At 39.0% G+C, this 17,454-nt stretch overlaps 1 protein-coding gene across 1 annotated transcript in view; it reads right to left on the bottom strand.

Moving 5' to 3' along the window:
• Nucleotides 1-10,080: 10,080 nt before the first annotated feature.
• The window catches only part of LOC126214851 (activin receptor type-2A), a 109,814-nt gene continuing 102,440 nt past the window's right edge, over nucleotides 10,081-17,454 (bottom strand). Inside the window, exons 10-11 of the mRNA XM_049941486.1 lie at nucleotides 13,437-13,575; nucleotides 10,081-10,556 (exon numbers count right to left, since the gene is read on the bottom strand). Coding sequence (XP_049797443.1) covers nucleotides 13,441-13,575 — 135 coding nt within the window. The 3' untranslated portion in view covers nucleotides 10,081-10,556; nucleotides 13,437-13,440. The remainder of the gene's footprint in view (nucleotides 10,557-13,436; nucleotides 13,576-17,454) is intronic.

The raw sequence follows: 17,454 nt of genomic DNA on the forward strand, positions 1-17,454 counted from the left end.
TGTTTTTTATGTCATACAAAAAAAAAGTCCTGAAAATTTTGTTATGCTGACACGATTCTGGAAAAGGAAGATAAGAGAGGATTTCAAAAAATAAACCGTATACAGCAGCAGACACTATTTTTATTGGTCACAGTGTTAATTCTTGAATTATGCAGACACAATTTCTCAGAGTATTATCAAATGTTAAAAAGACACTTTCTCCTTTGCCAAGACTGCAATTTCTACAGCAACAAACATCTTCAGCTAGATACTCAACTTTATTTTACAATGACACATGCCCAACACAATTACAGCAACTTAGTGCCAGGGATACCTCGACGACGATTCCCGTCCGTACTTCACTTCTATTTTATTGTTGTACTTTTTTCAGGTGAGAATTTCATCAAGGCTGGCACTGAAATCTGTCACCGGTTCCAAGCAACCGTGGATGTGCCACATAGCACACTACCAATGGAGGGGGACAGAATATAAACAATTTTTTAACCAATTAATTTGTCCGAACAGGTTAATACAAGGATTACATTCTTAATGTACATATATGTGAAACTCAATTCTATGTTTCTACACTACATTAATAACTACAGTGAGCTGGATATGCTCTGCATTACACTATTTGTCAGTGAACTTTGTGTCAGAAACAAACGTGAAAAACTTGATCCAACTTTATGGGGAGCACTGCAAACACATGGTATAATAATATCCAACAAATTCACTTGGAGAAACAATTTCACTAAAATTGCAGTCAAACAACAGAGATCTAGTTATTAATATAAGCAGCCCATCAATCTATTTTAACAATTCTGAAAAATATGAATTTCATCTGCTGTGTACAAATACATCTGTGGCAATCTCAGTAAGACCACCATTGCTGACATCTTGGCCTACACAATAACATACTTTTATACTATTTTGGAACAGGCTCGATTATCTCATCAGTAATATGAAATATTGTCATTTGTGCAGGCGGTATGAAGTTCATTTTCAACACATTTCAGGCTCATGGTATTATTAATAGAAAGCCAGTTTTGTGCCCCACAGAAAAAAAGGTAACTCCATTATTTTAAATATGCACCAAGTTGACACAATTTTTATTTTGCAATTATGCTTGAAGGCTGCATTCTAATAATCAGTTTTATCTTCCTGAGATGATACCAAGCACATACTGCAGCATATCAAAACTCACACTGAGAATTATCATGACATACACACGTAGTACTCAATGAAGAAAAAATCAATTTCCACTTCTGAAACGTGCTGAAAACAAATAGTAAACTCGCATAGTAGGTGCCACTTCTCATTTTGCTCTGTGCTTTACTGCGTATAAACGATAAGCAGGGAAACTAAATATCAAACAAACTGCTTATAACAAAAATCTGAAAGCCAGTGGAAGAGTATAAAAATTACAGATCAGTCTTTGTCTCTGAGGTGTATAAGAAGGTAAGGTTTCCAGGGGTGGTATTGACTTTTTGAAACCATCTATATGGTGGTGTAGGTTAGCTTCCCAGATATACATCCTACAACCACTCACTCTGGTGTGCCTTCATTTACAAGTAATCATCAAAAAAGTAATTACAGAATTTATTGTAATCCAAATTATATTTAATCCAATTAATTCAATAAACACAATGATTGCATTTATTTCAATAAAGATGTTGACAAAAAGATTGATTACACCAGACTGGATCCGAACCTACAGCCATCAGTTCCCAACCAAACACCACAAGCACAAGGCTATGGCACTGCTATGGAATGCAACTAATTTTTAAGTCTCTAGTGGATTACAAGAAATTCTTATTTATTTATTTATTTATTTTTATTTTTTGCCAAGTATTTGCAAATGAGGGCTCATCAAGTTGAAGAGTAGCACAGGGTATGCTATCTGGGGCCCTAACCTACACCACTGTACTGATAGCTTCAAAAAGTCAATCCCTCCTCCGGAGATCTCATTAGTTACAACTGAGAAGATGAGGAGACTTCTGCTTGGCAAGGAAGGCAACACACCGGGACACATATATATGCACAAACAACTTTGCCTATCATAATTATCTTTAAAACAAATTTGCTTCAGGAACTATATCATCTTCCTTGTTCCTAGGTCACAGTGCTTGATTTTGCTGACAAATAGTGTAATTACATTTCTATATTACTCTACAGCCTTTCCAGACACACACAAACACAAATGTAATAATTCTTATACATACCTATGTCCTACACTTTAGTAACTTATTACAGTACATTACTGCTGATTATAGGAATATACAAATAAGTATAAATGTACTATGTACTTACATATTTACTCTGTCTAACAAGGTAAGTGTGTGCACAAGAAGCTCTTACAATTGTGTGTATAACACACACACACACACACACACACACACACACACCAAATAGTGGGCAGGGATAATACAGCAATGTATTGCAAGAAGAGTTGTATTCACATATACGAAGATGGCATAGATATTGAGATTAATACGTGTATCACATGCCAAGAAAGAGCCAGTCATACAAAGCACAGCAACACATTTACCTTAATCTTAACAGCAACGGGTAGAAATTTTTCTTCTCCCTTGGTTGAATCTTTTTTACAAGCCTAGTTGTTATGGCACCACATAAGTAATGGTATTATGTAAAAGGGTCACACACAGAGATAGAAAGGAAGTGAGAATATATTTCCAAACAATGCAGTGCTACAAACCTCTGTCCACTGAGAACACATCTAGTGTACCAATTAACACCATAAGAAAAATATAGTTCTGATGATACAAGTGAGTTATTAATAAACACTCTTAGAAAGTTCCAATGTGAGAAACACCCCCCACATTTGTTATTCTAGAAGCCAACTACAAATATTTCCCTCTTAATTTTTTTTTTACAAAAGACAAAATATTATGGAAGTCAGATCATATACCCTTATGCTATATTCTGTAGACAGTAAATGTCAAAATAAATTAAATTAATTGTATTTCTCTTCAGTGTGACATAAAATATGTTATGACATATCAAAAATCCATCTATTATTTGTGTATACAATGTACATAACAACATCTCTTGAGCAATAATAAAAATTACAGCTATACAGTACATGCTCTTGTGACATATATTTTAACAGGAAAAAATGCCTCTGCACCATTCTAGCAGAAAATGTGGCTGAATCCAACTTACAAACAACTTTACACGAGACACATACAAGCTCTATATTAAAATCATCAATGCATTTTCCACATGCACCAAATGCATGGGAAAAATAGTACACACACACACACTCACTCACACACACACACACCTACAAACAGCCTTTTGACATCGTAGCACTAAACCAAACACACGGTGAGTCAAGTTGCACGGAAAAACCAACTGAGCCAAAAAACAGGTTTACATATAACCAATTTACCACACTTTCAAATCTTCCAATAATAATTAGGTAAGTGCTAAGTAAGTGTTGTGGGTTGAATGAAAGAATTATGGATCCATTTCTATCATGTTGTAAAGATATGCATGTGCCACACACGGTATTCGCTAGAACCACTAATTACACAAAAGCTGAGAAGATTCTTAGTGCACCATCAATGCTTAGGAACTCTTGTTTACCATTACATAACTCGAGTGCCTTTCCAGCCTCCTCCATTGAACTGTTTACTTGAGCAAATATTCCTTTGTCACTCACACATCTCAGCAGAATCCTCGGCCTGGTACGTCAGAGCAATTTCCCTCCAGGTGTGAGTTTCAGAGTATTACGGCCACCTGCAAGGTGTGTGTGTGTGTGTGTGTGTGTGTGTGTGTGTGTGTGTGTGTGTTCCTGTAAGCCAAAGTGTGCAAGAGTGAAACAATGGAACAAAATTAATGTACACTTGTCTTACACGAATAAACCAGCAATAACAGTAGTAATTTTTAAGGTCCAATGCCAGAAATTAACACTGCAATGGTTTTACAACAAATAACATCTACATGGACTTCATTTTAATGGATTAACATTAAAAATTATGTAAAAACGGTATAATACATGATAAAGTTGCCGTATGTTACACCGTTAATTCTACTGCCGGGAAAAAAATAGAAATACTCACTACAGATATGTTGAAGCAGAAAAGGGAGAGGGGGACCTACAACCACCATAAATATGCTCCATAAGGGAAGAAATAAACACAAACAGGAATTTAAAATAATATATTACTTTCTTGTGAGTGAAACAATGAACTTTGACTTTGTAACTTTTTCACATCTCTCTAAATTTCCCATATTTCCTACCAATCTCATTCACCTGAGGAACAGACTATTTTCAGGTCACAAAAGTCATCAATCCAATGATCCCCCCCCCCCCCCCCCCCAATCCCCATCCCCTATGTGTCAACTCCTGACAGACTTGTTTCCAATTCATCAGTCAGTAAGTCGAAGCTTCCCTTGTGTACCTGAGAGCTTACTATTTTTCTTATATCATCATCTGAATATAAATGAAAAAAATTTATCATTTCAAGCATTTAATCAGCAGGATTGGACGATACACGACACTGCGAATACTAGGTGCAGGGCACGCACTTACTCTCAAATTCTCGGCTCCTTAGTTCCGACTGGCAGAGACTTCAAGCTGTTAGTGTTTCGTGCCTGGTTATTTCCAACCTCAAATGAACAATGTTGTATGCAGTGGCTCAGTAGTAGTCACTCACAAATACTGTGCTTCACTGCAAGAGTACTACTTAGAACTATTTCTTCGGGCCGGGGGATGTTACTTGTTCACAGTTAAGGGTAGGTGCTAAGTGCATAGCAAAGACGTTAGATATATACGCTGCATTGAGTGAGGAAGATGAAGCTTAGTCCCTTGACATAGCTCCACTATCCGAAACAGTCTTACGCTGGGTCCACATCCTCTGGTACTGCACTGCCCTCTAAATCTGAAGGTTAAGACTCTGTGTGTGTGTGTGTGTGTGTGTATGTGTGTGTGTGTGTGTGTGTGTGTGTGTGTGTGTCGGTGTGCGCGCGTGCGTGTGTATGTGGGTGCGCATGCATGCTAAAAAAACCGAAAACATTTTTCATGTGGCTAAAGGAAGGTGGGAATACAAAAAACAACTTCAAATAAATGGGTAGGGCAGGTTTTTTTAAATTAATTATCATACAAAGACAAATTAGATACCCACACTAACCTAGATTCAGGAGCGTGATAATGTGAGAGTGCACAATCAACAATTCAAGTGGTGCAAATACAAGAAAATACAATGGTTGAATATGTATATTTAAGGCTATTATTGAGGCTTTGAAGCAAATTTAAGAGGTAGATTGCAGCCTGCACTGATGGTGCATAATTAAAAACTAATAAGGAACTGGTAGGAAAGGTCTGTTGGTGAGGACCAATCCGACTGTTTTTTGGCCCGAGTTGGCTATCTCGTGGGATCTGCAGACAAAACAGTTACTGTCACTATAACGAGAGAAGTAGCCTGATGGAATGGTGAAACTGGAGGTAGCAACTTTTTTTATTATCGGAAAACGCATACTACGTCTTACAGTTGTAGCTGAAAGCTGAAACAGTGCTATTTTCATAACAGAATAAAAATATCATACGGTCATACAACTTTACACACACACACACACACACACACACACACACACACACACACAGAGAGAGAGAGAGAAAGAGAGAGAGAGAGAGAGAGAGAGAGAGAGATCAAAACCATCATACCTAATTTATTACAAGCACACAGAGCGTAGAAGGCTTTTAAGTACTCCTATACTGACACAAATTACTTAATATATGTGAACTGCACAACTGTACAAAATTATGTGGAATGGTTCCATAACATATGAAAGTAACAGAGGTATTGTATATTTCTGGAGGGGCTTGTACTGGACTGGTAGATAATAAATAAACATCTTTTGCATTTGTACCAAAGTTTGTGACAGGCAGTTTAGTTCATGAAAATATGTACGAGTAGCCTTCAACTTCAGTAAAGCAAAACAAAAGGACACAATACTAGTACAAAATGCATGATATACATATTCATAAACAATAAAATAATCATAATTTTATAGTTTCCTTGCATGAATTATCATTTTGATACAAGATATACATTCAAATACTTTTCATACAAATTACAATTATCTTGAACAATTTACACTGGCGTCAAAAGTATGTTAGTGTTTCTCTGACCACGATAGTATAATCAATATTTCTAAAAATTTCAGTACATAAAAAAAATAAAGATTACATGAGAATGAACTTGACACTCAACAATATATAAACATCAACATAGATTTCATGCTATGAATATCTCTATACAGTCCCTTACGAGTAGAATTGTGATACGTATTCAGAAGGAATATAACAAAGCAACTCACTAAAACTGTGAGATGTGATAACAAAAAGAAAGTAAAAGCAAAGAGACTCTGATGTGGAAGATACAGGGTGCAAGCTATAACAGTAAGAATTTGTGTAAATTTGCAAACAATGCAGATACACTACATGAACAACTATAGGCATGGGGTTCATTGCTCCTAACATTCTATGCCATGACAAAGATGATGAATAAAAGACCACATTAATGTAAAAATAATGGGTAATACTAAAATCAAATACCAGCCATTCTTTACCACCATTCGATGCGTTGAGACCACACCAGTGTTAACTTCAGTTGTGGATGAAAACCTGAGTTCAGAGGAACGGGAAAGTTGTCAAAGCTTAATCGTCAAGAGGAACAATGTGGGACACAGAGATAGAACCACTGACCTTACAACACTACAAAATCTCGTGCTCTACCCACTTATGCCTACTGTGACACCAGCAGCGATGTACATCACCAAGCTACCATCTCTAAGTACATTGCATTTCTGTCAAACTGTTTTCATTATTAGAAACCACATTACACTGATTTAACAGTATGTGTCTGGTGGGTGATGTATTGCTACAAATATACTTTCACATGCAGTGATATTATACAGAAGACCACAGATTTCTACAACAAAACACTGAGTAAATAGTGCAAATTTCAAGTTTGACAGGCAATTCACTCATTATTCACTCTGGACACACCTAACTTGACATTCATTTCAAAATTTTCCTCATTTATAATGATCCCAAGTTAACAGGTCTGAACCTTAGGAGCCACATTCAATATTTTTGAGGTTGAAAGTCCTGAAACAAACTCACTCTGTTTTGTTAATGCCAACTGAAGGGCCCGTTACGCAAACAATCAACAAAATTGATGCACGAACTGCCAAATTAGATTCAGTTTTCTAATGCCTTAAGGTGGCACTAAGCCACAAACTGCTTTTTTTTTTAAGGATTTTGATATCCCCGTTCTTAGACCTGTGTGTCAAAGATGAAAGGCACTATCTTCTATGCCTCGCCCTGGTAGTGATGAAGACAGAGGAAAAGTTTTCTTAGTATCTGGGGGGGAAAAAAAAAAAAAAAAAAAAAAAAAAAAAAAAAAAAAAAAAAGATGTGGTACCATCTATCATCTATCACCAATGGGCTCGAGCCTCCGGCTGACCTGCCTTTCAGGAAATTATTCTATGCTCAGATTAAGCGCACTGTGCCACCTGTTACACTGACCTCCAATGTGGCACTACACTAACATGATCAGCTCACATTTATCACCATGCAGAATGAAATGCCATGAATGGTATTTGGATGATGAAACTTAGTCCATTAGGGGTTACATGAGTGAACTGTACAAGCTACATAAGTTTCACTCTTCAATAATTTTTTTCAATGTGAAATCCAGCCTTCATTACTTGATTAATTTGTGTTTGAAAGAATGCAACTTCCATGTACAACATTCATTCTCATTCTCTATGATACAAAGTAAGTTATTCTGATCAGTGGTCCTAGCCCAAAGGAAGGAGTGGACATGGGGGTGGGGTGGGGGGGGCGATGGGGGTGACTAAAGGCTGTGGAGCTGTCCAGTGGCTCACATTTATTTGGTAATGAGGAACGAACTTCTAAAGCTGAGAACCTACATGCTCATCTAATAAATACATTACAAACTTGGCAAACAACATTCTCAGGTCATGAACGCAGTAGCGCCACACACCGTCAGGTGGCTTGCGGAGTAGGGATGTAGATGTAGATCGTATGAAATGAGCCATACATGATAGTGAGTTAGATTATGAGGGTTAATGTTACTATACAAATTTCTTTGTTGCTGTCAGCATCTATCACTAATGGCTTGAGTCTCTGTCACAGCTCAAATGATTCAAATACACACATTTACCCACAGTTAGAGAGACCAACATTCATTCATGGAAAATCACCACCTTTGCAAAACTATCTTGTAGATGACACAGGTTTGTATTGTACGAATAAGTTAAGGACTAAGAATTGTTTTCTTTCACAACGTAGCTTTGTCTGTGTTTTAATAATAAAGATCTTCCTATACCTGGAAACATAGCAGAACAGAAATGACGCCTTCTGGAAAATTTCTCCCATTGAACTCCATTATCATCTTTGTAAGATGTCTGTTACCACAGATGTAGTCTGTTACCACATACAAGCTTCCGCTAAGAAAAGTAACTTCCGCGATAATAAACTGCCCCTCAGATTGTGTACAGCACATAATAGTTTACAAGATGTGAATGCTGTCCTACTATTTTACGTGACATAAAATGTCTGTAAAGCAAGACGTACTTATCACAAACAACCCACCACTGCATAAGGCAATAGCAGGAAGAAATTAAAGAAGAAAAGCAATTGCCAAAGCCAGAAACAATCAGAAAAATGACACTAAGATAGAAGCATTGTTGTTGTTGTTGTTTTTTTGTTTTTGAGCAGAGAGTAACACCAATGCCTGACAGACATCCTACAGAAAATCCTGAGCATTTCTCTGTTAAATAATACCCATTATTAGTCTGTTGTTCAGAGTTGGACACAAATCTTTTCTACATATTCTTCCATGAAGAATTTTAGTCTATATCCACATCTAGACATCTGCTAGTGATTGCAGCCACTTGTAAGACTTACTCAGACAGAAAACATGCAACAACAAAGAATATGATGATTACTTACAAATTACAATCTTATGATGGATACCTTGTCTCTCAAAGCTGCCTGATAAAAAAAAAAAACTGAGAAAAACCTTCATTAAAAAGACAATGATTCCTTTACACAAATAAATGAATAAAATAACTCCAAATATTTGTTACTCAAAGCACTAAAATTATTTTGCATAATAGTAGACAACCTAATACAAGAAAATTAACTAATCACCACCTTTGCACACGTGGCACCTACTCTTGCACGAAAGTATGCAACCATCAAATTTCTCTTGACACACATAACAATCACTCTAATGCAAAAGCATTCAATATAACAGAGGTTAATTGAGAACCACTTACACTACACACTACGAATTTTACATAGACAATATTTTACAAGAATACACTGCTGATGTCTCAAAGGCTGGTAGTCACGGCACATCTCCTTTCCCGACAAGCATTTCGTCGCTATGTTGTAAGGCAAACATGAGTTTTGAAAATTTTTTAGAGCAAATACTAAAGGTTAATTTCCAGCAAACCTTGAAAGTTACTGTTTCAAAAACTGTGTTTAAAAATAACATCCATATAAAGATCTTTTTTTTAAAATTGATATCCTTCTGAGAAAAATCCATGTATGAACATGTTAAAAATTATTGCCAGTATGCTGTACACATAATACACATTCAGTAAACTAAACAATACAAAATGTCTTTCACTAGATATCAAACATTTATATCTTTTGGATTTCTATACACAAGCTACTGTTCTCGTCCCTTTAGTGGCTACGTGAGAGATAATGAGAATAACAATTCAATTTACGTCAATGTTAAAAGAGGGCACTAATGTTTAGCTTCAAAATCTATGTCGTTAGCACCAGTGAATTACCATCCGCACAATTATTAAAAAAGAAACTGGTGATATCCATGGACCACAATTTAGGCCAATTCTTTACTTTGGCAGCCTTGTGCCTGCACAGGTCTGCCATTCTAAAATATGTCTCTCTTTTTTGCCCCGCAACATAAATATTTCAGACAAATTATATGCCTGCCTGCTACAATAATTAAGACATACATATATATACACATACAGTTACTACTGAGCATAAATTTCCAAAGTGCCAAGTTCAATTATAAGAGCAGGTCTCTCTCCTCTGCTTTAATGTTTAGGTGCATAGCCACAAAGCAAGCAAGTCACTGACAGAAGAGGTACAAATAGTCACTGCAAACATCCCAACGAAACTCTTTGGATCTCTAGCAGTACTCTCCAGTGCGGAGGAGCACTGAAACACTCCCGTATGAGGTCAAATCATCTGCAGTAATCTGAGCAGCTTTCAAAGGCAGACTTTATCTTTGCTACATAAATTACAGAGGAAAATTCAGAGGAACTACTGTGTTTGGCTGGTGAGGCGTCCTCATGAGAAGAAAACTGTGGCACCGTGTCAGATGATGAGAGGTGCTCTCCAAATTCCCACACGGCTCAACAAAAATACGCACTCTGCATACGTCCGTCATTTCCCAGACAGATATGTGGACGGCAGACTTACCGCCCCAACATCGAACACTGTCGATAGTGGCTGCATTTGTGACAGAAGCTATCCACTGAAACAGAATAATTACAAGTTGTATAAACACAATCATGACAACAAAGTATTACTGCAATCACAAGAGGAAAACCAGGAACTCTTATTCAAGTCAGTTACAACAACACAGAAAGCACAAGAATTTGAATTCTAATATGTGTAGCTTGAATGTTCTACATCGATACTCTGCAATCCACTTTATGCTGCCTGGCAAGAGGTACCCCTTACCATTAGTAGTCATTCCTTTCCTGTTCAATTCGCAAATAGAAAGAGGCAAAAATGACTATTTATATGCACTCTCCAGTGCTGAGGAGCACTGCAACACTCCCGTATGAGGTCAAAACGCCTGCAGTAATCTGAGCAACTTTCAAAGGCAGACTTTATCTTCGCTATTTAAATTACAGAGGAAAATTCAGCGGAACTAATGTGTTTGGCTGGTGAGGCATACTCACGATTTCTCGCATTTTATCTTCGTGGCCCTTACGTGCAATGTATGATGGAGGCAACAAAAGTATTCTGCAGTCAGTTTTCTAAATTTTCTCAAGACTGTTCCTCAAAAAGAACATTGTTTTCCCTCCAGGGATTCCCATTTGAGCTCCAGAAGAATCTCCGTAATGGGCACAAGAATAGCATAAACACGGGTTTGAAGAACCTGCAAATCTAGAGTGTTAGATATCCTGGTATCACTGTGCACTGTTCATCTCTAACACCAAAATTCTGTCATCTGTCACCGAACATACAGAGCGCAGTTACACCACCCACCGAGTGCGACCTATCTCCAGTCCCTGTCCATTTTTATCCGTGCTCGCTACTCTGAGATTCCCCCAGGAGGTAGATGTACTTGTGCATCTGCACTGAAGAAGGTGGATCCAATGACCATCTAGGTGAATCAGCTATTTGACTTTGTGGTGTCTATTCTTTTGGACGTGTCCGAAAGAACAGACACCGCAAAGTCAAATAGCTGATTCACCTAGATGGTCGTTGGATCCACCTCCTTCAGTGCAGATGCACAAGTATATCCGACCTCCTAGAGGAATCTCAGACTAGTGAGCACGGATAAAAATGGACAGGGACTGGAGATAGGCGGCACTCGGTGGGTATGTGGGTCAGCTGTCAGGCATGCCGAGATAGGCCGTGCAGTTGCGGTGAACACTGGGTCCCGGGTGGCACAGTGGTTAACACCGCCACCTAGTAAACATGAGATCGCAGGTTTGACTCCCGGTTTAGCACATATTTTCACCTGTCACCATCGATTCTGTGTAAGTCCCAACGCAGTTGACATCAGTAATCCCTTCACTTTCCTTTCCTTTCTGCCCCCTCCACATTTAATTTAAATACACCGAGAGCTCGGTAGCTTCACTACGAGTCTCATCCACATTGGACCCTCAGACCTACACCTCAGTAAAACATTTTTGCAAACCCTCATACAGGACCAGTTGAAAACAGCAAAAACTGGACCACTTTTTAACCAAGAAAAAGGAAGATTCTGGACTAGTGAGGAATAAACCTTCTGCGTACTACTTATAAAAATATTTTAATTATATTTACAAACAATTGTCAGATACTGATAACAAAGAAGCTTTTGATAACTCACGGAAGTTGGGGAAAAAAACAATAAACGGAGAACTCCCTGGACATCTTAATTAAGTTATGAAACAATTCAATAACAACACAAAAATGGACAGGTATTTGGACAAAAATATGCAATAAGATAAAATATTGTCAAACATAATGCACAAGGGCAAGTCCTAAACTATAAATATTTAATACATTGTGTAAACTAAAAATGAGACCGAAGCCCCAACTGGTAAAGTAAGGATGTGCCCAAAGCACCTCCAGAACAAAAATGAAACCATAAAAACCACAGCAGTTCAACACTATCATATTGTTCTGTAGTATGGACCATTCCCACGACTGGTGAGTAGATAAAATTAGGCAGCAAATATGAAATTTCCATGGAGTACCAAAAGTAATAATCTGTTAATGAGATTTTAATAAACATTTTTTGAACAGAGATTAACTTTTTTAATTTTTTGTTTTTAAAATTCAGTCTTAATCACACCACATACGTTACAAGAACATAGGTGACCGGTTTCGGTCATATCACATGACCATCATCAGACCCACGGCAACCTTCGAAGATGGTAGGTGGAGCACTCTTGTCAGCTGCTGTGATGTCAGCTGACATGGGCAAAAATGTGTTGATTTTAAATTAAATAGAGCAGCCTCACACAGAATGATTGACTTCAAATATCGCTGGCCTTGACTTCAAGTATCACTGACTGTTAGTTGATTCTTTGTACACAAGCAACTAAATCACTTCGTGAGAAATGTCTGGGAAGAAATGAAATATCAATGGTGTGTATCAATACAACATTCCAGGTCCAACTTCCCACAAATTACATTGCGAAAACATTCCTAGCAGAAAAGCTAGTATTAATGTGTGGCCAAAATAGAACTGGTCTGGAAACTGCGAACCAAATACAAATTTTACGAATGTCCAATGTACTGATGGGCATTGTCTGTTGCATGTCCTGTGAGTTAATGTACTTGGACAGGCTGAACGAGGAAATGAAAAACTGCGAATTTAGGTGTTTCGACAACATTTCAGTCAAACAATACTATATTAAGCTGGTGTGGAAGTTTTAACATGTGCATAACAAAAAATTTCCAAAAATAAAGATGCATGTTGTTTTTATGATGCTCTGAGAAGGATTTCAATTACCACGCACGCCATTAACAAGCTTTGCGACTGTTAGACTTTTCTGTAGGCAATCATTCACTTAGGCGATGTTTTCAAGTGTTCAGCCTTTTTTCAGATAGTTTTCTAATAATTTTGTAGCTGCATAATTTTAACAATAAGTTATGCACTGGAAGAACTAATGATCCCTTTACGTACCTTATTAAATGTGCTCTTTTGTGCAGGACATTGACCTCGCCTGCATGGAAAGCCTCTCTACGACGCAACTGGCAGAAAGCCTCGCTTCTGCATCATGGTCCCAACATTCCTCTATGGTGTCGCAAAGCACAGCCATGCCCTAAAATGTGAACAGAGAAACATGTCATCTCAAATAATGTGCACACATATCACTACAGCTAAAATCCATCAAAACATAACACAACTACAATAAACAGAGTCCAATATTGAAGCATAAAGAGAAAAAGTTGTGAGCAGACTGTGGCGAATCAATAGTTACTCCGCTTATTTCTGAATAGTAGGCTTCGTTGTTGTGCAGTAATTTCTGGTAACTTCCAGCATGTGTACAACTTATCGGCAACTGACTACTGAACCATTACAATCACTGTGCATTGTTATGAACTATCACAACCATCACTCAGTGCGTATCATATCATTCTTTAGTCCTACAAGATGTAAGATAATTTCATATTTGGAAAAAGGTATAATAAAAACATAAAAAAATAACTCAAGATGTGGTTTGGGTTGTGAAATGGGGTAAAGAAAGAAACCCTGTTTAGAAAATTGGGATGGTGGCTTGAAGTGAACACGGGAGTGTTTCCATCATAATTTCAAAATTGTGTGGGCGGAGAGATCAATGACATTACAAAGCATGTTGGACCCATCTTTGCTAAATTTAGATCTGAACACAGAGAAAAGATAATTTTGCTGGGATTACAAGTACATTACAAGATAGCAAGATCCCAGTAATGAAGTCATCAGCCGAGTAGCGATTATTCCTGCATTAACAGCCTTGAAACTGCTGCAGTCTCTGGATGATGACTATGCCTTTAATATGGACCCGATTCATTCTATCCTATGTTATAAACATGGGATACTCCTAAAATGACATAAAATTACTAACGGGTCCCTCCTTGTGCACTACAGTAAATACACTTCAACATTTTAAATGAAATATGACAATACAATTCCTTCTACTGTGCTGCAAAATTCTATTGTTGAGGCTGCCCATCAATAAATAATTCACTGTGGATTTAATACTTAATGCTGAAATCAGTAAACCTGACATCTCTTAATTCCTATGCCATTAGTCTGTGCTTAATCAGAACCTCTTCTAACTCCTGTAACGACGAGGGAGGCGGAAATCTGCTCCGGAGTCTGCGCTCCAATACAGCCCACAAGGGTTCGATGATCTTCAAGTCCGAGAACTGTGCTGGCCAGGGAAGACGCTGCAGTTCAGTTGCATCCTTCTCATACCACAATTGTACTGTCCCGGCTGTGCGAATGGGTGCATTTTTGTACTGAAATATGGAATCATTGTTGGGGAACAAAATTTGAATCATGGAGTGCACCTGATCATCTAAAATGTTCATTGGCTGTAACACGACCTTTGAGAGTAATTATTAGACCAGCAGAGTATCATGATATGGCTGTCCACACCATTACACTTCCACCTCCGTGTATATGCTTCTTTTGGTACTCTCCAGACATAAATTCGGCCCGATGTCCAAAAAAACAAAAATGTTGACTCGTCGGACCATATGATGTGTTTCCACTGATGAGCCGTCCAGGATTTATGCTCCTGACACCATGTTTTACACTTCTTTGCATTGGTTGTCGTCATGAATGGTTTCTGCATAGCAGCTCGTCCACGAATATTCGCTTCACGGAGTTCTCGGTCGACAGTGTCGATAGGTACGGGGGGCCTCGAAGATGGCTATTAAGCTCTGCAGTAACTTTAGCAGCCACAGTTTTGTGTTGTTTCGACACAATTTGTGTTAGAATACAATGATCTCTGTCATTTAGTTTTGATTTGCACCAACTATTACGTTTACGTGATGATGTCTTTCCACGTTTTGTGTAGGCAGTCACGACTGTTGAAACAGTTGCTCTTGAAACTTTCAATAAGTTGGCTGTCTTGGTTACTGATGCCCAAGTTAATCCGGCCCCCACAAGCTGCCCTCTTTGGAACTCTGTTAGGTCTTTCATTGCATGTTGACCTCGGCCTCAGAACACAAATACGAAGTGTACACTACTCATAAACAACCTGCACTGATGCCTAGTCCATACTGAATACACACAGTCCTGCGCGACATGTGCCTTACCCGCATTGCTGACCATGAAACACAACCATCACATTACTACCACAGTTCTCATTATTTTGCCTATCCCCTGTATATTAAGTGCATGTATGTTATTATTCCATGGAAAATTCAGAATGGAATGTAACAATATTATAAAGAGGAAAGTTGCTACTCACCATATAGCGGAGATGCTGAGTCGCAGATAGACACAACGAAAAGACTGTCACAAATTAAGCTTTCGGCCAGTAAGGCCTTCATCAAAAAATGACACCACACACACACACACACACACACACACACACACACACACACAAACCTGCATGCGCACACACAAAGGCAACTCTCACACACAACTGCAGTCTCTCAAGCAAATGAAACCACACTGCGAGCAGCAGCACCAGTGCATGATGGGAGTGGTGATCGGGTTGGGGTAAAGAGGAGGCTGGGGCAGGGAGGGTAAGGGATAGTAGAGTAGAGGTGGCAGACAGTGAAGTGCTGCTGGGGAGTGCACAGGAACGAGGTGGAGAGAGGGTAGGGCAGCTATGAGCAGTCAGGAGGTTAGACAGAGAAGTGGGGAGAGCGGTGAAGGTAGCAGAAAAGGAGAGAGGTAAAAAGACTGGGTGCGATGGTGGAATGAGGGTTGTGTATGGCTGGAAAGGGAACAGGAAAAGGGCTGGATGGGTGAGGATAATGACTAACGAAGGTTGAGGCTAGGAGGGTTATGGGAATGTAGGATATATTGCAGGGAAAGTTCCAATCTGTCCAATTCAGAAAAACTGGTGTTGGTGGGAAGGATCCATATGGCACAGGCTGTGAAGCAGTCATTGAAATGAAGGATGTCATGTGTGGCAGCATGCTCAGCAACGAGGTAGTGCAGTTGTTTCACGGCCACAGTTTGTCGATGGCCATTCGTGCAGCAGACAGCATGTTGGTTGTCGTGACCACATGAAATGCAGTCCAGTGGTTGCAGCTTAGCTTGAAGATCACATGACTGGTTTCACAGGTAGCCCTGCCTTTGATGGGATACATGATATTTGTGATGGGACTGGAGTAGGCGGAGGTGGGAGTATGTATGGGACAGGTCTTGCACTAGGTGTATTACAGGCGTACATGAAATAAGGGGTTGGGAGCAGGGGTTATTTTAGGGATGGACGAGTATATTGTGTAGGTGCGGTGGATGGTGGAATACCACTGTGGGGTGGGTGGGAAGGATAGTGGGCAGGACATTTCTCATTTCAGGGCACGGCAAGTGGTAGTCAAAACCCTGGCGGAGAATGTAATTCAGTTGCTCCAGTCCTCGGTGGTACTGACAACGAGGGGAATGCTCCTCTGTGGCCGGACTGTAGAACTTTGGGAAGTTGGTGGGAGACAGGAAAGATAAGGCACAGGAAATTTGTTTATGTATAAGGTTGTGAGGATAATTACAGTTTGTGAAGGTATCAGAGATACTGTCGATATATTTCGAGAGGGACTGCCCATCACTGCAGATGCGACGACCACAGGTGGCTAAGATGTATGTAAGGGACTTCTTGGTATGGAAGGGAGAGCAGCTGATGAAGTGGAGCTATTGCTGGTAGTTAGTAGGTCTGATATGGATGAAGGTATTGAAGTAGCTATCTTTCAGGTTGACGTCAACATCTAGGAAGGTGGCTTGCTGAGTAGAACCAGCTGAAGCAAATGGGGGAGATGTTGAGGTTTTGGAGGAATGTGGATACTGTGTCATCATCTCGATCCAGATCGCAAAGATTTCATCAGTGACTCTGAACCAGGTGAGGTGTTTAGGATTTTGGGTGTTTAGGAAGAATTCCTCTAAATGAACTATGAACAGGTTGGCACAAGATGGTGCCTTCAAAGGAGAGGTCATTGTGGGTGAGGATATAGTTGGTCATAGTGACTAGGAAGGAGGTTGTTGGTTT

This window comes from Schistocerca nitens, chromosome 12, assembly GCF_023898315.1.
Source record: "Schistocerca nitens isolate TAMUIC-IGC-003100 chromosome 12, iqSchNite1.1, whole genome shotgun sequence".
In the NCBI taxonomy this organism is placed as follows: Eukaryota; Metazoa; Arthropoda; class Insecta; order Orthoptera; family Acrididae; genus Schistocerca; species Schistocerca nitens.